At 44.2% G+C, this 27,527-nt stretch overlaps 1 protein-coding gene across 2 annotated transcripts; it reads left to right on the forward strand.

The window, feature by feature from the left end:
• The first annotated feature begins 6,458 nt into the window (after positions 1-6,458).
• On the forward strand, positions 6,459-27,266 carry fbxw12 (F-box and WD repeat domain containing 12). 2 transcript variants are annotated; one of them, XM_067998702.1, is made up of 10 exons: positions 6,459-6,617; positions 10,440-10,477; positions 15,301-15,464; positions 18,103-18,224; positions 19,230-19,439; positions 21,661-21,825; positions 23,630-23,843; positions 24,673-24,854; positions 24,942-25,072; positions 25,866-27,266. In XM_067998702.1, the coding sequence occupies exons 1-10, from the start codon at positions 6,516-6,518 to the stop codon at positions 25,963-25,965; spliced, it is 1,428 nt and encodes a 475-aa protein (XP_067854803.1). In that variant the 5' UTR covers positions 6,459-6,515; the 3' UTR covers positions 25,966-27,266. The 2 variants fall into 2 exon arrangements, with proteins under 2 accessions (XP_067854803.1, XP_067854804.1); XM_067998703.1 differs by having other exon boundaries at positions 6,574-6,617; positions 15,348-15,464; positions 25,866-27,265.
• Positions 27,267-27,527: the final 261 nt, after the last annotated feature.

The raw sequence follows: 27,527 nt of genomic DNA on the forward strand, positions 1-27,527 counted from the left end.
GAGAATGAAATGAAAGGAACTTCAACATGCAAAAAGCAAAAGGACTGTTCTGCATTGCTGCTGATTTCCTTTAAGGCTGTAACTTCCTTAATGCCTTATCTGTTCGTCTGGTAGCAGTGGTAACTGCCAAAAGGATTTCAGATTTTAGGTTGCAGCGATGGAACTTTCTTGGAAGTTGCACGCCTATCCTGAATTTATACCAGGTCATATTAAAGCCATGGGATTAAAGGGGCAGTGGCTGCCTGGATACAAAATTGGCTAAGGGACAGAAAGCAGAGAGCAGTGGTGAACGGGTGTATTTCAGACTGGAGGAAAGTGTGCATTGGTGCCCCCCCCAGGGGTCGGTGTTGGGACCACTGCACTTTTTGATTACATATTAATGACATGGACTTGGGTATATAGGGTATAATTTCAAAGTTTGCAGATGAAATGAAACTCAGAAATGTAGTAAACAGTGAGGAGGATAGTAACAGACTTTTGGAGGACATTGGCAGACTGGTGAAATGGGCAAACATATGGCAGATGAAATTTAACGCAGAAAAGTGTGAAGTGATTCATTTTGGTAGGAAGTTTGAGAAGCGGCAATATAAACTAAATGGTACAATTTTAAAGGGGGTGCAGCAACAGAGAGACCTGTGGGTGCACATACACAAATCTTTGAAGGTGGTAGGACAAGTTGAGAAGGCTGTTAAAAAGGAATATGGGATCCTGGGCTTTATAAATAGAGGCATAGAGTACAGAAACAGGGATGTCATGTTAAACCAGTGTATTCTGGGCACCACACTTTAGGAAGGATGTCAAGGCCTTAGAGAGGGTGCAGAAGAGATTTACTAGAATGGTACCAGGGATGAAGGACTTCAGTTATGTGGAGAGACTGGAGAAGCTGGGGTTGTTCTCCTTAGAATAGAGAAGAGTTTTGATAGAGTAAATAAGACGAAAATGTTTCCTGTAGCAGAAAGGTCGGTAGCCAAAGGACACAGATTTAAGGCAAAAGAACCAGAGGCGACATGAGGAAAAAATTTTTTACGCAGCGCGTTGTAATGATCTGGAATTCACTGCCTGAAAGGATGGTGGAAACAGATTCAAAAATAACTTTGAAAAGGGAATTGAATAAATACTTGAAGGGGAAAAACTTGCAGGGCTGTGGGGAAAGAACAGGGGACAGGGACTAATTGGATAGCTTTTTCAAAGAGACGGCACAGGCACGATGGACTGAGTGGCCTCCTGTGCTGTATCATTCTATGGTTCTAAACGATGACTCAGCACAAGGGATCACCATCACCTTTTCTTTGCCACAAGAGTCAAACAAACAAATCACTGTATTGAGGTGTGAAGGTATTACATGAGCAAGACACTGTCATTTTATGAGTCCAGCAAACATCTGTATCCAGTCGTGTTCAGAGGATTTAATTATTCAACAAAGACCACTAAACATGATAAATGGCCTACTATTTATTTTATGGATGTGGTAGATAATTTTATTGCTTACAGAACCATTTATGTGTGAAATAACATTTAAAGAGCAGAAGCAGTGCACAGCCTCCCAGAACTCTCAGAGGTCACAGGTCATGCTGGCCCATAAAACAGAACATTACATAGCTCGGGACATTCTTTCACAAATGCAAAAGACCATTTGCAGCTGCTGTGAGTTCAGATTCTTTTACTTTTGTTATATAAAAAAGAACACATGAACCGTCCTTTATATTATTCATTATCATGGCACTCTGACCAAGTACTGTTTCGTGAGGACAGAAGTCACTCTGAGTTGAGAAATACCTGGAATATACACTCTGAAAAAAAGAACATTTGTCTCCATGGCAATTCTCACAGCTACTTGATCAGTTTAATTCCGCACAGAAATAAAAATAGAAAATGCTGGAAATACTCAACAAGTCAGTCAGCATCTGTAAAGTAAAAAGACGGGTTATGATATTTCAGGCGCATACCTTTCATCAGGACCAGACGCTAAAAGAAAATCATTTTATATTATAATTCCAGAACAATATATTTGCTTATCTTAGAGTGCAGTATAATTGCAACCCAAATGCTTAGGACAACCATAGCCAATTGTATTTGTTACTATTTAGCAAAATATCATTGGAGTTTTGTTGATTCTTTACTTTTCTTGGTGAGTTTCTCAGGACTGTGCAAGAAGTCACAGGCACAATGGGCTGAATGCCCTTCTGTGCCATATCATTCTAAGATGGTAAGGACTCACATTATATGTGAGAAACATGCATACATTAAAAGACTACTCATAAAAGAGAAGAAAAACTTGCATTTATATAACGCCTTTCATGACTTCAGGACTTCCCAAAGAGCTTTGCAGCCAATGAAGTACTTCTTGAAGTTACTGTTGTAATGTTGGAAACGTGACAACCAATCTGCACACAGCAAACTCCCACAATGTGATAATGATGAGATAATGGCCCTGATATTACCAGGGAGGCGGGATGGCGGGGGTGGAGTGGGGGGGAGGGGGTAACCCGCCCAGTAAAATCTGTCCGTTCCCCACGCGATCACGGGTAAATTGAAGCCACTTACCGTGGCTTCTGGGTTTCCTGTCGTCAACCTGCGCACCCGCATCACAGGCTGTCAGCTGGAGGAGCCCTATTTAAAGGGGCAGTCCTCCAATGCTGCTCCTGGATCAAACAACCAAAATTATAGAATGGAGCAGCCCAGGGGAAAGGCTGCTCCCAGATTTACTGATGCCTCACTCCAGGTCCTACTGGATGGGATGAGGGGGAGGAGGGATATTTTCTACCCGGCAGACGGGAGGAAGTGGCCTGTCTCTGCCACCAAGAAGGCCTGGCTCGAGGTGGCAGACGAGGTCACCAGCAGCAGCAACGTCTCCCGCACATGGACACAGTGCAGGAAGCACTTCAAGGACCTAACTAGGTCAGCCCAAGTGAGTACACTTACTCATTCTCCTACACTCCGTCTTCCACATCACCGCCCCCACCCCACAACTCCTTCTACACTGCCAACACTACTCTATCACATCACTCCTCACACCCACTTAAACTTCATCCTCAACTTACCTGCACTTCCTCACCTCCCCAGTACTCATCCCACCACTACCACTCAACCCAATCCTCATACAATGTCATGGCTTTGTCTCATACTTACCCTCGAATGCATCTCTTTCACAGTCAACCTCACCCAAACCAATACGGTTGGCCACGTCACCATCACTCACTCGAGCGACAGCAGCACATTTGCGAAGTGCTGGAACAGGTGCCACGCGCACTCTCCACAATCGCGCAGAGGATGGAGGAGTCCAACTCCTGCATGAGTGGAATGGTGGCACAGGTACAGGAGGGAATCTCTGAGATACTGTCACAGGGACGTGAGGGCATCTCTGAGATAGTGTCCTGGGTAGGTGCGGGAATGTTTGCGATGGAGGGAAGGCTAGCCTCCATGGAGCTTCAAGCACGGCTCACCAATGAGTCCATTGAGGCCCTGACAACGGCCCTTCGGACTCCGGGTGAGCAACATTCTGCCACCTTAAACAGGCAGGCAGATACTCTGGCACTGGCCTTACAAGGCTTCACACATGTCCTCCAAACTGTCATCCAGCAGAGTGGTAGGAGTGGTGTGGGCCTGGCCCAGTGGATGGAAGATGGCGAAAGGGGACATGGAAGTGGGGACGCCACTCAAAGTGACCCCACGTCTCACCCGTGGCCATCCTCTCAACCAATACCCGCAATGCTGCCTCCTCTCCAGGTGGCCGAGTCTGACCCTGCACAGGTGCAGGTGGAGCAGTCTTTGGAGGGGCTCTCATGGGCACCGAAACCCAGAGGGCATAGACCCAAAGCATCTAATTAGTCAGGGCATGAACAAGAGCAACCTGCCACTACCTCGGCTGCAGCCACAGGGGAGGCACCATGTAGGAGTAGTCGTAAGCTTAAGGCAAAGGTTTTGTGATCACAAAGGGGATGCACAAGGGCGTTTGACAGCTTGTCATGTTTTTTATTTATATTTGATTTTTGTAAATGGCACATTAAATATTATTATTGTCACCGCTACTGCCACGTCTTGGCCATTCTTGACTGGCTTGTGTAATAAGGCCCTTTCGTGAGATTCACCATGAACATCCACACTTGATGCCACCCATTGGATCAATCTACAGTGGCTGTATGTGTAGTTGCTGGACTATTTTGTACAGGCGGTGGGGCGGGGGTGTGGGCTGGTATGGCTGCTGCTTTGTCCAGGTGGTGAGGACTGGACTCTTCACACTGTCTGATGTTAGGAGAACCGTTCACATATTAGTGACTCCCTGGCCTCACGAGCAGCCAGGTGAGCTGCTGTTCTGCCCATGGGTTGCTCCTCCTCCTCTGCCTCCTCGTCCTCGTCCTCCTCCTCCTCCTCCACCTCCTCCTCCTCCTCCTCAATAGGGGTGGCAGATGTGGATGGGACCTCCTCAAGCGGCACCCCTCTCTGTTGTGCCATGTTGTGCAGGGCACAACAGACGACTATAATGAGTCGCTCTCTGTCTGGTGCGTATTGAAACGTTCCCCCAGAACGATCAAGGCACCTGAAGCGCATCTTGAGCAGCCCCATAGCATGCTCAATTGTAGACCTGATAGCGATGTGGCTGTCGTTATATCGACACTGTGGCTCGGTGATGGGGTTCCTCAGAGATGTCATGAGCCACGTGTGCAGGGGGTATCCCTTGTCCCCGAGGAGCCAGCCCTTGCGGGTGTTCGGTGCGTGGAAGAGGGGCGGGATGTTGGACTCCCGGAGGATGAAGGAATCGTGGCAGCTGCCAGGGTATCTGGCGCACAGGTGAAGGAATCTTTGGCGGTGGTCACAGATGAGCTGAGTGTTGATGGAATGATAACCCTTCCTGTTGATGAACAGTCCTGGCTCGTGCGGAGGTGCTTGTATTGCTATATGGGCGCAATCGATTACACCCTGCAACTGTGGGAAGCCAGCCACAGCGTAGAATCCAACTGCCCTCTCCATCTGGCTGAGGTCATCCATGGGGAAGTTGACATAGTGCATGGACCTGCGAAACAAGCCGTCGGTGACCTGCCTTATGCACTTGTGAGCAGATGACTGAGAGACCCCGGTGATGTCCCCTGTGGCACCCTGGAACGATCCGGAGGCGAAGAAGTTAAGGGCAGTGGTGACTTTGACAGCGACAGGTAAGAAGATGCTGCTCGGGCCAGCTGGGAGCAGCTCAGCATGAAGGAGGCTGCAGATGTCCGCGACTACCTGGCGACTGACTCTAAGCCTCCAAGCCTCCATATGCACTGCTTCTCAGAGAGGTCCAGGAAGCTGAGCCTCGGTCCGTAAACCCTGTGGCGAGGGTAGTGCCTCCTGCGACATTGCTCTCTCTGTTGTTGCCCTCCATGCTGTTATGCAGGTGCCTGTGGCGCAGCACTGTGCTGTGGAGCTCCACGTGGCGGAGGTGGACGGCGTGCCTGGTGAGGCTGGTGATGTTGCTCGTCCTTGGATGAAGTGATGAATGCAGCAATGGCACCCCCTATCCTGATGGTGTGAGTTTGAGGGGGTCCACAAAATGAGTTTGCACAGCAGAGTTTAGGGTATAAATTAAGAATTTTGAGTGGAAAGACAAAGGTGTTGCAGCCAAAACTTTGTCTGAAGTGACAGAGTGCCCTGCTGCAATAAATGAGGTATTCACCCCAACTGTCAAAGAATCCTTTGCATCTCCCACTGGCTGTTGGCTGAAACATGTCTGCTCCAACAGGGAGTGTTTCCCACAGCACGGGAAACACGCTGAGGATCCTTCAAAATTGCACCCCTGCCAAAATCTCCATTCAATGAGGTCTGTCAAGTACCTCAACTATCTACCTAACTATCTAAAGCAGCATCCTGCCGGTTTTAATTGCCGGTGGGAGTCCCGCATTCAGGAGCTGTGCATGCACCCGAACGCGTCACTGGGGAACCCGGAAGTCAGCGAGTTGGAGCCGGGCTCCGGACCCGCTCTGGGATTCCGCCATTTTAGGAGCCCCCAACGCACCCACTTGGCCATCTGAATATTGGCCCCAATATGTTTTAGTGGTGTTGGTTGAGGGATAAATATTGGCCAGGACACCTGTGAGAACTCCAATGTTTTTCTTTGAAATAGTGCCACACAATCTTTTACGTCCACCTGAAAGGGCAAACAGGGCCTTGGTTTAATGTTTCATCCGAAGGACGGCACCTCCGACAGTGTAGCACTCCCTCAGTATTGCGCTGGAGTGTCAGCGCAGATTGTGTTCAAGTCTCTGGAGTGGGACTTAGAACCTACAGCTTTCTGACTCAGCAGCTAGAGAGCTACCACTGAACCACGGCTGACTCACTTGATGCACATCCTTGATTGAGCTGACTTTATAATACTTGTAGCTTTGATTTCTAGAATTTGGCCACTCTCTTACTATTATCTCTGCGCTCAAAGTTTTGTACGTTTATTTATTTGTGCCTTTTGGTATGCCATAGAGCAGAGGAGAGCCCGGAAGGAGGTTGCTGTGTGTATTGGTCTGCAGTTCATTGGAAGATCTGCTGGGATGGAGAGCAGTCCGGCCGCTGTCCTCACTCCGGACTGTTTGATCCACATCTTCACTCACCTGGAGCCCGATGATTTGAAACGGGCCTCTCAGGTGAACAAGGTAAAGAACCGAGCGGGAGGCGGTGTAGTGAGTTAGGACAACAGGGAGCCTGCGGGACTCGGTACAGAGCAATGCCGCAACTGGCTGACATGCAACAGAGAGAAGCAATTCAGTGGCAACAGGATCCTCACCTCACCAGGACAGGCTCCAGGGGTTTGGAGTGCGTGGTCTGTATTACCCTATCCCATCCCCATTATCAAGCACAGCAGGAGTTCCCTCTCGAAATGGTGCAACCTGATTTATTCTGTTTTTCTTCCTGATGTATAGGCAGGGTTCCGGAGTAAAGGGTCTTTGTTAAGAAATATATTCAGACAAGGCCCAGTTACCTCTTACACCTACTGACTCCAGAAATACCATATGGATGGGAGACTACTGCAATTCTGGTATTTCTGGAGTCAGTGGAAATCTCTCTCTCTTCTCCCCCCACCCCCCCCCCCCCCCCCAATCTTGCCCTGTATCTCTGTAACTCCCTTTTTTCTCTGCATGTACGTTATAAATAACTGTTCTCTGCAAATTTGAGCAAACTAAATGCACAAGTATAAAACATTATTTCCTCCAGTGGAGAGGAAATTTCAGCTCCAACCTCTCATGTCTCTGATATCCGATGTTCTCTGTTACTCTCCCCTTTTCTATCTTGTGTTTTTCTCTTTTTCCTACTACTTCTGCATGTGTTACTCCCCTCTCTGTTACTATCTTCCTGTGCCTCTTATCCTTAGCCCAACTTTCCCATTACTTTCTTCCTGATATCTTTCTCTCTTTCTCCATTTACAATTGTTCCAACAATCTCTCCAATTGGTACCTTTTCCTCCCGCAGTCTTTCAAAACTCCATTTTTCCTGAACAACTGATCAGTGTACACATAATGGCCAATTGCCCACTCGAAGGGAAAAACGGTCCATACTCTCGGAACTCTTAGGTGTTCGTGCACCGATGGCGAGGGAGTCGAACCCTGCTGGATTCTGCAGAAGTATGCGATACCCTTGCAAGGCTTGAGCCTTGTACAGGGATCTTTGGGAAGCAGAGCACATGGAATTGATAACATGCAGCTTTTAAAAGGTAGTTGCTCAAAATTACAAGGATGTAGTCACTTAATGGTAAGTGGCTGCATAAGGAGGGGCAGAAATGTCTGCAGCCTATAGAAGGGCTCAGAAAAGTTTTTCAGCAAAAGCTGAACTGGGGAAGGGACAGAGAAGTAGCAGACAAAGGGAAGGTGTAGGTCAATAATGTAGAGGCACCAAATAGAGTCTATGGTCAGGTGGCAGCAATGGAGCCCCCAATTCCATGGTACATGATTGGCAAAGTTAATTTGCTGGTGCATGAGGTAGGAGCAACGAGACTTGCCCTGATTGACAGTCTAGGGCACCCTCCCCAGATAGGCACCAGTGTCCTATGCCTTGCAGCAACTGGCAGCTATTCTTTTCGCTGCCCACAGTAATGAAAACAGATGCAGGAAAAAATACAGCACATTTTGAGAGATCTGGGAAAGTAAAAACTAACCAGCAGTACTATGCACAGTGTTTATCAATCACCTATGCTAAGTCTTCGTACAACCTTGCAGCTCTTTCACCGTATCTCATATGTATCCATACCTCAACAGAGCACACAGTCATGGTACAACATACAATAAAAGCCTTGACGGAATCAGATCTTCCAAGGGAAGATATCTGCCGTATCTGCCCATTTGCTGCTAAAACCCTCATCTGCGTCTTTTTCAACACCAGACTCGTATTTCACTGCTCTCCTGGCTGGCGTCTCATCTTCTGTAAACTTCAGCTCAACCAAAACTCTGTAGCCTATATCCTCCCCATATCAAGTCCTGCTCATCCATCATCCCTTTTCTGGCTCCTTGTCTCAAAACACCCAAAATTTTAAATTCTCTTCCTTGTGTTTAAATCCTTCTATGGCCTTGACCCACCCTATCTCTAAACTCCTCCAGTCCAAACCCTCCATTCTTCTGACTTCAACCTGTTGTACATTTCATTCTCCCTTCGCCCCATCATTGGCGGCCGTGCTTTCAGTCGCTTACGCCCCACTCTCTGGAATTCTCCAAATCCCTCTGCCTCTCCACCTCCCCTTCATCCTTTAAAACCGTTCTTAAAATTTCACTCTGACCAAGTTTTCAGTCATTCTTTCTAATATCTCCTGCTGTGGCTCGGTGCCTGTTTTGACATACACCTCTATGAAGCACCTTGGGACCTTTCCTATGTTAAAGGTGCTATATAAATACAAGTTATTGTTGTTGATGATAATAGTGAGGTCTTGCTCCAGGTCTGGGAATCAGGAGACAAGAGTCTGAGTAAGCCCAACCAGCAACGGTTAGCATTATTTAGCAACTTTGCAAGATTGAAAAGATAATCAGAGCTGTGTGGCTCACCGTTGCCCCCTCCTTGTGTTGGGAACCCATGAATGAAGTTCACAGGTGCCTTAATATTGTCATGCACGGGAATTAGCTGTTCTTACCCTGGTTTAAAATATCTTCATCCAGCTACATTTGTCCTGGCAATTCCAAATTGACTTGTAGCAATCTTTACAACAAACTGCAAACTGTGCATGTTGTCAGTGGCTCCTCATTTTAATAGATATTTCCCCCCAGATTCAAATCCATCAGAGGATGTTGTCAACATGGATTTTAGCAAGGCTTTTGACAAGGTCCCACATGGCAGACTGGTCAAAAAAGTACAAGCCCATGGGATCCAAGGGAGAGTGGCAAGTTGGATCCAAAATTGGCTCAGTGGCAGGAAGAAAAGGATAATGGTCGACAGGTGTATTTGTGACTGGAAGGCTGTTTCCAGTGGGGTTCCACAAGGCTCAGTACTAGTTCCCTTGCTTTTTGTGATATATATTAATGATTTGGACTTAAATGTAGGGGGCATGATTAAGAAGTTTGCAGAAGATACGAACATTGGCCGTCTGGATGATAGTGAGGAGGAAAACTGTAGACTGCAGGATGGTATCAATGGACTGGTCAGGTGGGCAGAAAAGTGGTAAATGGAATTCAATCCGGAGAAGTGTGAGGTAATGCATTTGTGGAGGGCAAACAAGGCAAGGGAGTACACAATAAATGGGAGGAAACTGAGAGGTGTAGAGGAAATGAAGAACCTTGGAGTGCATGTCCACAGATCCCTGAAGGTAGCAGGACAGGTAGATAAGGTGGTTAAGAAGGCATATGGAATACTTTCCTTTATTAGCCGAGGCATAGAATATAAGAATGGGGAGATTATGCTGGGACCGTATAAAACACTGGTTAGGCCACAGCTTGAGTACTGCGTACAGTTCTGGTCACCACATTACAGGAAGGATGTAATTGCACTAGAGAGGGTACAGAGGAGATTTACGAGGATGTTGCCAGGACTGGAGGATTTTAGCTATGAGGAAAGATTGGATAGGCTGGGGTTGTTCTCTTTGGTTCAGAAGATGCTGAGGGGTAATTTAATTGAGGTGTAGAAAATTATGAGGAGTCTAGATAGAGTGGATAGGAAGGACCTAGTTCCCTTAGCAGAGAGGTCAATAACCAGGGGGCATAGATTTAAAGTGATTGGTAGAAGGATTAGAGGGGAGCTGAGGAATTTATTTTCACCCAGAGGGTGGTGGGGGTCTGGACCTCACTGCCTGAAAGGATGGTAGAGGCAGAAACCCTCAACTCATTTAAAAAGTACCTGGATGTGCACCTGAAGTGATTACAAGGTTACAGACCATGTGCTGGAAAGTGGGATTAGGCTGGGTGGCTCATTTTCGGCCGGTGCAGACACAATGGGCCAAATGGCCTCCTTCTGTGCCGTAAATTTTCTATGATTCTATAAATATTTATGTCTTCTGATTACAGGCTTGGAAGGAAGCTGCAGAAACGCCCTGGCTATGGAGGTGAGGCAGGCTCTTTGGTATAAAGTGTCCATTACTACCACCCGTAGAGGCGATTGTTCCCATTACTGCTGCATGTGTGGGACATTGTTTCCATTACAACCACCTGTATGGTGCGTTGTGCCCCCTACTGCCCCCGTACAGTACGTTGTTCCCCTTATTGCCCCCGGTACAGTGTGTTGTGCCCCTTATTGCCCCCTGTATGGTGTGTTGTGCCCCTTTCTGCCCCCTGTATGGTGTGTTGTGCCCCTTTCTGCCCCCTGTATGGTATGTTGTGCCCCTTATTGCCACCTGTACAGTACGTTGTGCCTCTTATTGCCACCTGTACGGTACATTGTGCCCCTTATTGCCGCCTGTACAGTACGTTGTGCCCTTACTGTCTCCTGTACGGTACGTTGTGCTCCTTCCAGCTGCCTGTACGGTACGTTGTGCCCCTTCCAGCTGCCTGTACAGTACTTTGTGCCTTTCTGCTGCCAGTACGGTACGCTGTGCCCATTCCTGTCACCTGTATGGTACATTGTGCCCCTTACTGCCCCCCTGTACGGTACGCTGTGCCCATTACTGCCCGCCTGTATGGTACGCTGTGCTCATTACTGCCACCTGTACGGTACCGTGGTACCTGTTAATGTACCTTGTACGGTGCTTTGTGCCCCTTACTGCCCCCCTGTACGGTGCTTTGTGCCCCTTACTGCCCCCCTGTACGGTGCTTTGTGCCCCTTACTGCCCCCCTGTTCGGTGCTTTGTGCCCCTTACTGCCCCCCTGTACGGTACATTTTGCCCCTTACTGCCCCCCTGTACGGTACGCTGTGCCCATTACTGCCCGCCTGTATGGTACGCTGTGCTCATTACTGCCACCTGTACGGTACATTTTGCCCCTTACTGCCCCCTATGTGGTATGTTGTGCCCCAAGCTGCCCCCTATACAGTATGTTGTGCCCCTTACTGCCATCAGTACGGTAGGTTGTGTCCCTTCCTGCTGCCTGTAAGGTACGTTGTGCCCACTACTTTTTTTGTATTCATTCATGGGATGTGGGCGTCGCTGGCCCATTCCTAATTGCCCTTGAGAAGGTGGTGGTGAGCCGCCTTCTTGAACCGCTGCAGTCCGTGTGGTGAAGGTTCTCCCACAGTGCTACTAGGAAGAGAGTTCCAGAATTTTGACCCAGCGACGATGAAGGAACGGTGATATATTTCCAAGTCGGGATGGTGTGTGACATGGATGGGAACGAGCAGGTGGTGGTGTTCCCATGTACCTGCTGCCCTTGTCCTTCTAGATGGTAGAGGTCGCAGGTTTGGGAGGTGCTGTCAAAGAGGCCTTGGCGAGTTGCTGCAGTGCATCCTGTGGATGGTACACACTGCAGCCACGGTGTGCCGGTGGTGAAGGGAGTGAATGTTTAGGGTGGTGGATGGGGTGTCAATCAAGTGGGCTGCTTTGTTCTGGATGGTGTTGAGCTTCTTGAGTGATGTTGGAGCTGCACTCATCCAGGCAAGTGGAGAGTATTCCATAACATTCCTGACTTGTGCCTTGTAGATGGTGGAAAGGCTTTGGGGAGTCAGGAGGTGAGTCACTCGCCACAGAATACCCAGCCTCTGACCTGCTCTTCTAGCCACAGTATTTATATGGCTGGTCCAGTTAAGTTTCTGGCCAATGGTGACCCCCCAGGATGTTGATGGTGGGGGATTCGGTGATGATGATGCCGTTGAATGTCAAGGGGGGGTGGTTAGACTCTCTTTTGTTGGAGATGGTCATTACCTGGCACTTGTCTGGCACAAATGTTACTTGCCACTTATCAGCCCAAGCCTGGATGTTGTCCAGGTCTTGCTGCATGCGGGCACGGACTGCTTCATTATCTGTGGGGTTGTGAATGGAACTGAACACTGTGCAATCATCAGTGAACATCCCCACTTCTGTCCTCATGATGGAGGGAAGGCCATTGATGAATTGGCTGAAGATGGTTGGGCCTAGGACACTGCCCTGAGGAACTCCTGCAGCAGTGCCCAGGGGCTGAGATGATTGGGTTCCAACAACCATTACCATCTTTCTTTGTGCTAGGTATGACTCAAGCCACTGGAGAGTTTTCCCCCTGATTCCCATTGACTTCAGTTTTACTGGGGCTCCTTGATGCCACTCTCAATCAAATGCTGCCTTGATGTCAAGGGCAGTCACTCTCACCTCACCTCTGGAATTCAGCTCTTTTGTCCAGGTTTGGACCAAGGCTGTAATGAGGTCTGGAGCCGAGTGGTCCTGACGGAACCCAAACTGAGCATCGGTGAGCAGGTTATTGGTGAGTAAGTGCCACTTGATAGCATTGACGATCACTTTGCTGATGATTGAGAGTGGACTGATGGGGCGGTAATTGGTCGGATTGGATTTGTTGTGCTTTTTTGCGGACAGGACGTACCTGGGCAATTTTCCACATTGTCGGGTGGATGCCAGTGTTGTAGCTGTACTGGAACAGCTTGGCTAGAGGCACGGCTAGTTCTGGAGCACAAGTCTTCAGCACTACAGCCAGGATGTTGTCAGGAGCCCATAGCCTTTGCTTTATCCAGTGCACTCAGCCGTTTCTTGATATCACGTGGAGTGAATCGAGTTTCTCCCCCTAGCTCCCCGCATTCCCTCCCTGAGCATGTGTTTTCCATGAGACCTACCTCCTGTTCCCTCAACCCCATTCCCATTAAACTCCTCACCACCCAACATCCCTTCCTGGCCCCTATGCCAATTAACATTGTAAATGGTTCCCACTCATCAGGCACTATATCCTACCCTTTCAAAACTGTTGTTATCAATCCCCTTCCTCAAAAAACCCATACTAGACCCCTCTGTCCTTGCAAACAATTGCTCCATTTCCAACCTCCCTTTCCTCTCAAGTCCATGAACGTGTTGTCGCCTCCCAAATCTGTGTACATCTCGCCCGCAATTCCCTGTTTGAATCTCTCCAATCAGGTTTCTGCCCTTCCCACAACCAAACCTACATTCTCTGTGACTGTGACCATGGTGCATTATTCCTTCTTGACCTCTCTGCAGTCTTTGACATGGTTGACCACACCATCCTCCTCCAACCCCTCTCCTCTATTGTCCAGCTCAGTGGGACTGTCCTCTTTCAGTTCCATTCTTACCTTTCTAAATCATAACCAGAAGTATCCAGCAATGGCTTCTGTTCACGCCTCACACCATCACCTTCAGAGTCCCTCAAGGATCCACCTTTGGACCCCCTCCTTTGGCTTGGTGTCTATTTTTGATGACATCTCTGAGAAGCGCCTCAGGACATTTGTGTATTAAGAAGGCTCTATATAAATGCAAGTTGTTGTCTGTTAATTATATCTACTAGATATTGTTGAATTTTTTTTTTCTCCTTTTCTCACCAATTTCTTTCCCCCTCTACTTCTCTCCTGTAGGTTTGACACCCTGCGGAGGTATGGTTTCACAGGTACCAGGCACCCCTTGGTAACTGGGGACATCATAATTGAGGTTATCTTTACCCACTTCCAGCTGGGGTTGCTGGAATGTGATCAGAAGCAGGAACCCTCGTCAATTCTTTCCTTTGTTAACAGGAGCACCGAGCCCCTTAATCTGAGATCAGCTAACTCAGGACAGATAGGGGATCAAACCGTGGACATTTTTGCTCAGTATGGCTCTGCTCGTGAATGGATAGCCTCACTGAGCTGTCCAGGAAACCTCCTTTGTTTTAATTTAGATTTAAGCGTAGTATGGACATGTTTTACAGAGTAAGGTGTAAATATATCTGATTATCAGAATGTGGAACTGAGTGAATTCCTGTTCAATTAGACTATCATTTAGTGAGTGTAATAACAGTACCCATTCAAGGATTGGTACATCTGTGCTGTGCAATAAACAGGTTAAACTGTATAAACTTTTTAAAAATTAATTTTTGGGATGCAGGCCTGGCTGGCTCGGCTGGCATTTATTACCCATCCCTAGTTCAAATTGATAAGGTGGCGGTGGGTCTTTTTGAACTGCTGCAGTCTGTGTGGCAAAGGTGCTCCCACAATCCTGTTAGGTAGGGAGTTCCATGATTCAGTTGTGATGAAGGAACGGCAATATATGTCCACAATAGTGTGTGACTTGGAGCGGAACTTGGAGGTGATGGAGTTCCCATGCACCTGTTGCCTATGACCTTCTGGGTGATGGAGGTTGCAGGTTTGGAAGTTGCTGCTGAAGAAGCCTTGGTGAATTGCTGCAGTGCATCCTGTAGATTGTACACACTGAAGCCAAGGTATGTCGGTGGTGGATGTTTCGGCTAGTGGATGAGGTGCTGATCAAGCAGACTGCTTTTTTCTGAATGGTGTCGAGCTTCTTGAGTGTTGTGCAGCTGTACCCATCCAGGCAAATGGAGATTATTCCATCATATTACTGACTTGTGCCTTGCAGGTGGTGGAAAAGCTTTGGGGAGTCAGGAGGTCACCCACCACAAAATACCCAGCCTCTGATCTGCTCCAGTAACCAGGGCATTTATGTTGCTGGTCCAGCTGAGTTTCTGGGCAATGGCGACCCCCAGGATGTTGATGGTGGGAGCTCGGCGATGACTCAGAAGCAACAGCGCTACCAGTGAGTCAAGGCTGACACCTTATGGGTAAAATTGCTGTTTGCAGCTCACTGTATTCAGCAATATGTAGTAGAAGGTACGTGTACTCAGTAACAGTTCATAAACTGGCAAAGATATGGAGCTGTAGTGTGAAGCACAAAGTGGTACCAGTAAGAAACCCATCCCAAAACCTTTACTTTTGCAATTAAAAAATCTTTACGGAAGACTTTGGGTGATTCAGCTGTACTAAATGTTTTATGCTTATACATGATATTTGGATTTATAGAAGATTGTGTCTGGAGCGCTGGATCTTCTGCAATCTCTCCAATACAGATAGTGGAATACAATCCTGGAAAAAATATTATTTTCATCGTTCCAAAACGGAGCAGCACATGGCATCGGGGTGTAGCATGGCCGACTACACCTGCACAACTTTGAGGGGTCACAGTGGTAAGTGGAAAATGGTTTGGTTTTGTTGCAGTAAAGACGATTCTTAAGTTATTCTTTTTCTTATCCATTTGTTTCTCTTTTAAACAAGAGGTTAAGAATTTGCAGACAAAATATGCAGCCAGCACAGGGAACAAATAGAAGTAAAAAGGGGTGAATCCAGCTGTTCACTCTGAAAGTAAGCATCTGAAAAATGCACTAGTTGAAAATGAGTGCAGTGCACAATTAGGGTTGCTTTTGCAAAGAGTGACAAAGTGTGTGCAGCCAATTTTGGAACAGAATGAATGTGAATGGTTTTGGATCTGAACACACAGGGTTGTTGCATGTGGTCTTTGACATGAGCAGTGAAAGAGTTAAATGGGCTAACGGTTTCATGTGATATTATCCAAACGTAATAAATCTTAACGTAAAGGCCTAGGGTTTCCATCCACCTCTTCCTCCTCCCCCTGCTCAGCCATTTGGGGTGCATTTCAGGCAGGCTAGGACTTCTGTTTCCCTCCAAGAATTCCCTCTGATCCTAGCCATATTTCTGACCCCAAATGGGTCATTTAAATCTGGGAGGCAGTCTCTCCAGCGTCCACCAGGGAGTTGTGCCAATCTCGGGGTGGGTACTTACAGTGGCAGGCCTCGGGCCTGCTGCAGTTGGTAAAAAGAGGTGCCCGATGAGCTGCCTGCTTTTTAAAAAATAAATAAATTATTTTGCCTGAAGATTTTTAATTTCATTGCTACCTGTGCACGGCTGCACTCTGTGTGCTTGCAGATGCTTCTCATCAAATTGTCCTGCAGGGTTCTCTCCAAATGCTGAACGCTAGGGCCTAACAGGCAGCCCCTGCATCTGGTGTTCAAAGTGTGCAACTGGCAGGAGGCAGGCTCAACAGAGTGCATCCCCGAGTTGCTTTCTGCCTCTGCCAGGTCCAGATCCTCCGTCCCTCATAACCAGCAGTAATACAATAACTCACTGATAGTCTATACGTAACTGGTGGTAATAGATGTAACGCCCCTACCTGCAACTAGTAGTAATTCTGTAATCCGCAGATATTCACCCTGTGACTACAGTCAAAATCACCCTGCACTGCACAAGGTGTGGTCAGGCTCCCCAATTGATGCCACTTTTAACAGGCCCCATGTCTCTCCCCATCTCCTTGGACTCCGGTTTGGGCTTGGGTTCTGTGTGAAGGTGACACCTCTGAACTGGGAGCCTCAGTTAGACCCAATCTGTACTTAGGCTTCAGACATCAAAACCAGCAGGCACAGACTGACCTGAATCAAACGGAGAGATCTCACAAAGGGCAGCGGGCTTGGCGTTTGGGGCATTTCTCACAGGGTACATTGCCCTAAACTCAGCTCAGCACCAACATTTCTAAACCACCATCTGAGTTCAGACTCAATAAAGGAGACTTTCATAGAATTATAGAAATGTCAGCATAGGAGGCCATTCGACCCTCGGCGTCTGTGCCCGTACTGGCTCTCTCGCCTGGAACCCCATTCCGCCAGATCCTTTTTTATTCCTCCCTTTCAAATACTTATTCCATTACCTTTCAAATGAAGTTCTAGTCTCTGCCTCAATAGCCACTAATGGTGAAGCATCCCATGGTCTAATAGGCCTCAGTTCAAAAACCTTCCTTCTCGCATCCCCCTTGGGTCTTCCAGTGAGAATCCTCAGTCTCGGTCCCTTTGTTCCCCATTCACCCATCTGTGGAAACAATCTTTCACTATTTCCCAGAGTAAAGTCCCCAGCTTTCACTCACCCCTATACTGGCTGCTCCTCTCTCGGCACCGCTCCCACGTTGCTGCGGCTTCTGGCTCTACAGGAAATGCTGGGCGCCATGCCGATCCCATTCCCCAGTCTCCCTCTCTTCCCCTGCCCAAGCACCAATCTCCTGACCCCCCCATTCTCCAGTCTCCCTCTCTCCCCCCACTTGGTCCCAATCTTCCGACTCCCATTCCAATCTCGCTCTCTCCCCCGAGCCTCTGACCCCTATTCCTAAGTCTCCCTCTCTCCCCCGACTTCCACCATCCTTGATTCCAGCCCATTGTCACTCTCTTTCCCCCCCCCCGTGAGCCCCAAATTCCCGACCCCCGAGTCACCCACTCTTCCCCCGATTACCAATCCCCTGGTGTCTAATCCCTGTTTACCCTCGCCCCCCACCTTTCCCCGATCTGTCTCTCTCATCCCTTCAGACTCCTGGCAACCAGCTGGTCCCAAAGCGGTGGCAGTGGGTGACGACACCAAGCCTGAAACTTCTCTGTGTTGGCAGCCGGTAATGTCACGGAAGCAGGGTGGGGGATGGTGGGGGGGAACATGAGCACTGCTGCGGTGGGGAATTTAAAGTGTAGACTTCTCCCGGGCTGCTAGCCAGGTGGCCACCATGCTTCCGAAAACTTGGGAGTTAAAATCGCGAGCGATAAGGGAATGCAGCAGGTTCCCCCGGCTGCCATTTAACCCCCCGCCCACACCGATCCCGCCAGGCGGAATGGGTTAAAATTGGGGCTATAGTCTCAAAAGAAAAAGTAGAAATAGAAGATCCCATGCTGCAAAAAGAATAAAAATTCTGTCTGAATTCTGCTTGTGACCAGCCACCCCTCTTGCAGTAGACCACAAAACTATTAATGGTACCTGTGTTTGTTTTCATCTTTGAAGGCAATATCGTTGGCCTGCAATACCTGAGTAATCCTGATCATCAATTTGATACCGGGATCTGGAAATCATTGGTTTGTACAGCATCTGGAGACTGTACAGTACGAGCATGGAGCATTCAGGAGGTTGGCACAATCTGATATAAATCCACTTAATGTTAACCAGTTCAGTAAGTTTTTAGAATTTCTGTGAATAATTGTCATTTTAATTAGTCAATGTGCATTATAAAAGCACGATATAAATTGTCAAATATAAAAAAGTTTACACAAAATAATAAACCTCTTTACATGAGTGCCCTGGTCCTCCATCATTGGCTTCCCACAGGTGAGTTTGTCAATCTGAAGCAATGGAGTTGTTATAATTCAGAAACCTCAGGATGCCAGTATGGCACATGATGCTAACGTATGCCATTCACAGTGTTGGTTGCCATAATTAAATGGGTGTATAAATTAATCCATAGTGTGTGCATTGAAGTGACCTTGTAAACAGTAATGGGATCACACATGGAGTATTGTGTCACCATATTTCAAAAAGATGTGTAGAAGCAATGAAAAGGATTCGGAGAAGACAACAAAAATAATTGCAGGTTTTAGTTCTTTGAGTAATGAAGAGAGATTGAAGAAGCTAAACCTATTCTCATTAAAAAGAATATTAAAAGGGGAAATTATTCAACTTTTTAAAGTAATAAATGGATTAGATGAAGTTCAGAGAATTTGTGAAAAAACAAAACAGAAGTCTTGAGCTAAACTTCAGGTAAAGAATTTCTTTACACTGAGACTAGTCAACCTATGGAATAGGTTTGCTATTCAGTGTGGTAAATACCGACTCCACTGAAGCATTCAAAAAAGAATGCATCCATTCATGGTCCAACAGAAAGTAAAGGGATAAGGAAAGAAATCCTGGAAAATGGCACCAACTTGTTGGGCTAAATAGTTTCCTCCTGTTGCTACATCCTTGTGACTGCGGATTTGTTGAAGTTAATTTATTTTGCACAGCTGTTTCAGCACGTGAGCTTCATATGTGCATAAAGTTTCTTATAAAACTGTATATGGGACCTTTGGCCGGAAGACTTGTTCACATATACTTCACTAAATCACCCAACACATCAGTAATGTACTTTTGTTTCACAGGGTAAACAACTATGGTCAACACCAGTGCAAGAAGAGCCATTGGTGAAATTAATAACTGTTCCACAACAAGACCTTGTGATCAGCGCAGACTCAAAAGGAAAAATCAAAGTCTGGAATGGACGGACTGGAGATGAATTGGCCGTATCTGCTACTTTATCTACAGTTCGCAATTTGGTGACCTACAACATGGATAACCGGCTCTGTTTAACTGTATGTCAGTTTCTATATTTTATAATATTGATGTCCTAGAATTTTAAAATGTGCTTATTAGCTGTCTGTAGATACAACTGTGGCAAGAAAAGTTTAGGTCAGATGCCAGACGTTCGGTTTGTTTTTTTAAGAGGCAAATCATTTGTAATGTTCTTTGAAACAGATAATTCTTAATACTTTTGTTTATTTGTCACTTTAGATAGATACTTATGCCATCCACAGTCATGTTACTTCCCCCAGGAGCATTGGGCCAAGAATTTCTCCATGACTGTTCAACAGATGTACTTGAATGCAGTCGGACTGCTCCTGCCCTTAAATATGTGTGTGTAATAGCCCAGCTGAGAATTTGTGGGTATTTGTGACTTTGAATGTTCATTAGAGAATGCATTCAGATTGGGAATCTAGCATTTTAGAATTACTGCAAACCTTTGGCTATGGGTTTCAGGCAACAAAGCATTCTGCTACGTGTTCAGTGTTTGTTCTGGTTAGCTTTTCCCAAGTTGTGACAAATGTGGCACAATAAAGGGACAGGATGCTTGACAGAAGACTGAAAGATATGGAATTGATTATTTTTGACTGAAAATGAAAATGCAACGGAAACCTTTCAAAATCTTGAGAGATGAATCTCTATTTTCCTATCATTCCCAAACGTGGCACCATTTCACTCGAGATAATAATATGGGCAACATACATTAGCTGGCATTGTAGATTCTGTTTCTTTAACTCACTGGCATAGATGGTGCTCAGATTTCCTAATCTTTGTGGATGGTTTGTGATGTTTTTTCCTGTTTAATCTTTCTATCTTATCTTGCAGCCCAGTGTCCATGTCCTATTTATCTTCAATGTTGTGTCTATGTTTTTTTTTCCTTTTCTGATTCTCCCTAATCAGTGCTGCATTTTCCAGTTTCCCCACTAGTTTCTTTTTTCCAGGATTTTTCTTTTCCTAATGTCGATGGCTTTGCTGGAATTTTTGTTTGATAATAAGGGTCAGGACATTAAATAAGTTGAAACAGTTCATGACAATCCAAGTTGTATCTGCTGTCTTGGAAGGAGTGGAAGTGAAGTGCCAAATGGCCATTTCTCATTATGCTTTATGTTCTTAATCAACATAACTGATCTCCCATTGCTTTGCTCGTGGGGAATGGTGACAGTATCCCTGACATTTGTGGTGCAGGTTGATGGCAGTGAGGTTATGGAAAGACAGTGGGATCAAAGGCCATATGGGCAGAGGGGCCTAAAAGAGAGGGGACTAATCATACATGCGAAATGATCACAAGCACAACATTGGACAACAGAGTTAGTACAGTAAATAAGGACGAGGAGAATAAGAGATCTATAAGCGAAACGGAAGGCAAGGCTGAGAAAGAAGAGGCCTGTGGAAACAAAACTTGGTGAATATATGGTAAAATATAATTGGAGAATATTGGGCTTGTTTTTCAAGAATTCTTGAAATTTGTATGTGTTTACTATGTTATAAACCACATTTGTAGAAATATATATGGTGGGTGAAGAAGCATCATGTTAGCCTGTAACTTTTTCTATTGAGAATATTTGAGGAAATCACATGGTCATTTGAGCGAATCAGAAAACCAGGATGACAGTTTTGTGCTACAAACTCATTTCAACTGTGTGCAATGCTAAACATATTTGTTTATTCCCTATTAATGTAATTTTGCTTTGACTCCATATAGTACTTCAGATTCTTGCACTTTTAGAAATTCTGCCATTTAAAATTAATTCCAGTTCAAATAATACCTCAGAACAAGGATTTTGTAGCTGGCATCAGTGTAATATTTGTTCATCTTGCTTGTGTTTTGTTGTAAATCTAGAAAATCTCTTTTTCAGCACTGTGGTATTAATCTTTCAGAATATATTATCTGGTGGGATTTTCTAATGTGACTATTCTGTTTTTGTAACAGATTCTTATGATCTCCATGTGTTTGAATTGTACTTAAGTTATTTACATTAAATACAATGTATATTCTTACCACTTACTCTTAAAGAGTTGATTATAGTTTCTCTTTAATGAATAAGGAAGTTTACCTTAATCAGTTTGTTTCTTAGTTTCAGTGATTACACCATAATAAATATAGCTATATTGCAGTTTCAAATTTGTACTTGCACAAATTAAAAATTGAATAGAAGGTTCATTTAAAATTTGGTTAAAAAAAAAATCATAGCATCTGTTGGTGATATGTTCAGTATTTGTTTTTCATTGTAGGTTGGCACTGGAGGAGGTGCACTTATCACGCTGACCATTCCTAATCTCAGACAGATCTCTCACTTATCACTGATGGACGCTCATGCAATAGATTTTCTACTGGTATCACCAGATCAGCAATGGATCATTGCTGGCACAAAAGAAAGTAATCATGTCTCTGCTAAGGTAAACAGTTAACCCCCTATGACTTTGTAAATTGTCTTTTACAAAAATAAAATGCTGTAATAAATATTCAATTGTTGCTATAGATCTAGCAGCCCTACTTTTTAACTATTGCATTGTACTACTGCTCAATTAATGCAGAGGAGTTTCTAATGTGCATCAGTACAAAGGTGGTAGTGTAACTCAAGAATCCAGGTTGGCACTAAAACTAAAAGATGTGCGGTCACCTCCAGCAAGTAGGTTGACACTGCTAGGGCTTCATATTGGCTGTAGTATGACTCCAGCCCTGTGCAAAGCCAGGCTTAAAAGATTACAAGGCAATCCATTGGACTGGTAAAGAACTTTTCAAATGTAATTTTCGGTGATTTTAGTATGAGGGAAGTGCTGATGATCCTGCCAGCTCTCTCCTAACATTAAAATTTAGTCAGTCAGTGACTGAAGCTCTAACATGCATGCTTGCATGTGTGCATAGAGCTTTGGTGTCATTAGACAGTATGTGAAGTGCAGGCAACAGTGCAACTGGTTCTTCCATCTGCATATTACACTCTTATAGATGAAACCAGCTCCCAAAGTATAACAGCGTCCTAACAGATTTATAAGGGTACATTTTACAATTTAGTGCCTCTGGGGAAATGCAAGTGCATATCAAAAATTCGGGTGAAGAGGTCAGTGTGGTCGATTTGTGGCTTGCAAAATTTTCCATTCAGTTAAAATTGGCACTGGATCATAAAATTTACCCTATAGTCATGAAGAGCTCAAAAATATTAGTTCAAAAAGATGATGTGCAATTTCTACAACTAACTTTTCCAACATTTTAATTTTAAAGAGATTTGTTTTATTTATAAAGATAAATGGTACTTTGGCTAAGTTTTGTCTACAAAGAAAAATAGGTACCCAAGTTGGTAGGTCATGGGTTCAAGCCCCCTTCCAGGACTATCACATAATCTAAACTTCAGTGCATTACTGAAGGAGTGCTACATTGTTGGAGATGCCATCTTTTGGGTGAGATGTTACAACTGAGTTCACATCGGTCTGGTCAGGTCGATGTAAAAGATCTCTTGGCCAACATCTCTCAACTGATATCTCCATCAAAAAATTATCCGGTCATGCAGCTCATTTACGATTTGTGGGACCCTGCTTTGCACAAAATGGCTGCTGAGTTTTTCCTCTAAAACAAGAGTGACTGCACTTCAGAAGTAGTTAATTGGTTGTGAAGGGCTTTGAGTTGTCCTGAGGTGCTATAAAATTGCAAGCTTTTCCCATCTGTTACCCAAGTCAAAACTGGAACAAGACGTGATTTGTTTTTCCAAAATCAGCTTTAGAAATTTACAGAAAGTTATTTTATCCAGGATATTATGTAGATATATTTTGAAACAGAAAATGACTTTTAGAGTTAAATTTCTTGTGTAAGATCACAATTCTATTTCATTAATGCATAGTAATCTCCCTACATCTTTAGATACAATAGAATTTCAAAAATTGAGACTTTTTTCCACTTTTCCAGTAACAGTCAGACGACCTGCAAATTAAATTCTGAATGGGCTATATAGTTCTTTCTGAATTTTCTTAATTTGGGTCTCTGCCCTTATGGGTAAGTGTTAGAAAGATTATAAAACCTAACTTAGATTAAATATGAGTTATTTTAAAGAAAACGCTGTAGGTCAATAAAACATATACTGCATATTTTATTTGGTATTTTTCCACGACTTGCTAGACAATTACTATGATGTTAATAAATTAAATATGGAACTAAATGTACATAGTCTCATACAGGAACTAAACCACGAAAACAAAATGTATTTTCCAGGTGTTGCGGACAGAATGTTTAATGAACTCTCTCGATAATGACAGATTGACAGCAGATGACCTACCACTAAATGGTTGTTTCGCAGCTTGCTGGTTACCAAAAAAGTCATCCAGAGTGGTTACTATAATGCACGGCAATACCATGTCTTCTGAAATAAGTATCATTACTCTTGATATCATTCTTCAGAAAACAAAATGCAAACTGGAAATACGAGGTATTAAAGACCGCTACTTCATGGCATAACATGATACAAAATGATGTTGGAATCTTATGAATTTATTCTGCAAAGGTTTTGAATTCATTTATAGTTATCACAGGCTTTGTTCTTTGACTGCTGACAATAGTTTTTCTCCTTTATTAATTATTCTTCAAGCTTCAGCTTCTTGGTTTCAGCCCTGTGCAATTGTCACTGTTCAATTTATGTATATATTTATGTTAGTTCAGATTAACTATATATTGAGTAAATAAGCCCTTCTGATAATTTAGTTGATTAGTGCACTACAACATATCCTGATGGCCTCATGCTCCATCCATCTCAGCCAGATGACAGTAGGGATATCATTGGCCTCAGTGCACTGAGGTTCCTGCTCCTGATGACAATCGAATGCATAGATGTGGACATTGGGTGAGTGCACAATTGGGCTCACTAGTGCTGTCTACTCCCCATGGCCAAATACCCTGCCTGCACTCTGTCTAGGCTCACACATGAAGACTGTCCACTTTGATGAGGTATTGGAGGGCAGCAATGCCCTTGGAGGCAAGCCTAGGTGTTTTTCGTTCCGCTCTACTACATCACGACCAGTCAGAGCTAACAGCTATATGTGTTCCTTTAAATTGCAGTATGATCCATATCTTCATAAAGCTACAGTAACTGCTACAACTATCATACACATCGATTTGATTGCTAAGTAGATCTAAGAACAAAGAATGAGACTGACATGAAGTCCCAATGTCTTCTACTAATTGTCACTTTGAAAGCTATACTTTGAACTGTGATATACTGCTAATGTAATCATTTGATATTCTGTTTAATTTATTCAAAGCTGAACAAGTTGGAAATTTCACTTACAAAGTAGCTGGCTGGAATAATGATATACTTCTGGAAGGCCGTGGAATTAATACCATCATTTTAGCACAAGGCACAGAACTGAAACTGTTTTCCACTGATGGTATACACCTTGCCGGCTTTTGTGACCATAAGGAAATTATCAGTGGAATTTCTGTGGTATGAGATTATGTAATCTGTTGGATAATTAAGTAGCAGTGTTAATTTTTAATCCATTTTCATATTGTTGTATATATTTTTTTTAAGGATCCCTTCCGTGTGGTCACTGCATCGATGGATTTATCGCTTAGAGTATATACATGGAAAAGGCAACCAAACAAATGTCTCAGTCTTGAAAGTAATTACCATTTACTGGGTGGATCTCACCTGAGGTCCAGGTACAGTCTGTTTCCTAGTATTTATATGAATAATAATGATAGTAATAGGGAATGACAACTTGTGCTTATATAATACCTTTAACATAGTGCAATGTCCCAAGCCACTTCAGAAGTGGGGGGTGGTGGGATAAAATGAGAACCAAGCAGGAGTTAAGGGAAGTGACCAAATGTGTGGTCCAAGAGATAGATTTTGAGGAGGCTTTTGTTGATTAAAGCCTTCTGCCTTGCTCTAGAAAAAAATAAATTCAGAATGTAGGGGCAGTAAAGCTCTTCTATTACATCGAGTTACATTGAATCTACAGGCCATTGTGCTGGCATTTATGCTCCACACGAGCCTCCTCCCTACTTCATCTAACCCTATCAGGATACCCTTCTATTCCTTTGTCCTTCATGTGCTTATCCAGCTTCCCCTTAAATGCATCTATGCTATTTGCCTCAACTAAAGAAAAGAGCCCCAGCCTGTTCAGCCTTTCCTGATAAGTATATCCTCTCAGTTCTTGGTGGTGATGAGAAGGAAGTGGAATTTGACAGATTAGAGTTTGTGTCGGGTAAAGCTCAGTAAGTTTTGGAGAAGTCAGCTTGAAGATGACTGAGAATTTCTGTGACTGAGAATGAGATAAATAAAGAGGTAGACAGTGTTATGGATATGGACAGCCCAGGTGACATCTGAAGTCATTAAGATTCTATGGTTGTACAAGGCTGGGTTTAGCCTGAGCAAGATTTTTTTTTAAAAGTCTGTATTTTTCAAGAACAAGTATGTAGTTTTATAGTATTAATCGTTTTCTTTTCACAGGGGATTTGGAAGCGTAGTGTGTGACTATGTAAGCATTGTGGGTGTTGTTCAATCAAAGGATGGAAAAGATGTTCTAAAAGCATACTGCTTCAATCTGTAAGAGACTCTTCGGTCACAAGACTTACTGCACTCTGTGCAGTATGAATACAACATTTACGATTTGCAAAGTAACTGAAAAATGTGAAGTTTACTGAATCACATTGTTAGCTTGTGACATGTACAAGAGCAGGCACATTTTATTATCACCAGATTGTATGCTGATTCTTGACCAGCTGTGTATTTTATATTGACTCTGGCAAGCTGACAAACTGCAGATTAATTAGTTTCTGTGGCTGCCACATTGAATACAAGTTCATGTGAAAGCTGATTTCATCTAACCTTTTTATCCACTATGATAGCATTTTATTCAGAAAGGATCTCATAGAATAATGAAATGCAGCTATTAAACATTTCTTTCAATTCATGAAAAGATTTTTTTTTAATTTTAGGTGTTTTGCATAAATGCAATAATCAATAAATCCTTTGGGGCCAAAGAAATGAAAAAGATACAAACAAAAATAAATGCACTTTTAGTCATAGCAGATGTTGTACTTACTGCCTGGCTATCCCACCTGGTGAAATTAAGTTAGCTTAGTCTTTAAAAAGTCTCAAAAAGAATAAATTATGCAATAGGATTTAATATTATTTCACTATAAAACTGTTAATTTCACCTGAATGTTGGCAGAAAATTGAACACTAGCTTTGTCACATGGTTGGCTACACATTTTCAGCCAGTTATACATCTCATGTTGGAGGTCTTGAACTGGGTTAGGCACTTCCAGCCATATCCCCACACTGAAGGAGTTACTGCAGCTGTGGCTGCTGCAGTAGCATGAGCAGAGACCTAGGAGCAGTTTGAATTGTTAAACCAAAAGGGAACCTGAAGGAGGGAAGAAAATTTAAAAGAAAATAAAGAATTTTGTAGAATTTATGCAGGCTGTAGGCAGCTCCCTTGATCTTTTATGAGTTACACTTCCAGTTATTTTGAACTACACAATCTGCAACTTAAAAAAAACTCAATGTTCTATTTGTCAAAATTGAAGTTGTAACTCTATATAAGGTCAAATATTGTGTGGGAGTAAAATTTATCATTTATGGAACCATATCCCATCTAGTCAAAAACTCCAACTTCAGTTTTGTTGAAGTTAGTAACACATGGTTGATTCTTTTACACATTATTAAATTCAAATGTTTTCAATGAGTATACTTCTGTTAAGCTGAAGGAACAGAAATCAAAAAGTGTGTAAATATAAGTTGTAACAATTCCATCCGTTACTTGTAACACAGCTATTTTTATATCAAGCAATGGTTGACTTCGTTGTTGTGAAATTTTTCCTATCAATCCTAAGATAACGCAACCAATGGCTATGTAACGTTACTATTGAGTAAACAGCTCTCTTGCTTTATATCTCCCCCACTTGGATCCAACTCTATATATATTTAGTTTGCTGCCTACAAGGCAGATTTCACTCATAGCAGCAAGATTCATTGCCCTTTTGGCATAACCCCACTCCAACCAACCACACACAAAAAAACAAATGTGCTCAAAGCACCTGTGGGACACTGTGGCTCACCACTCACTCACTTTATGATCCACAGCTGCAGTGTCCTCAAAATCGATCT

The sequence above is a fragment of the Heptranchias perlo genome, chromosome 17 (genome assembly GCF_035084215.1).
Source record: "Heptranchias perlo isolate sHepPer1 chromosome 17, sHepPer1.hap1, whole genome shotgun sequence".
Taxonomy (NCBI): Eukaryota; Metazoa; Chordata; class Chondrichthyes; order Hexanchiformes; family Hexanchidae; genus Heptranchias; species Heptranchias perlo.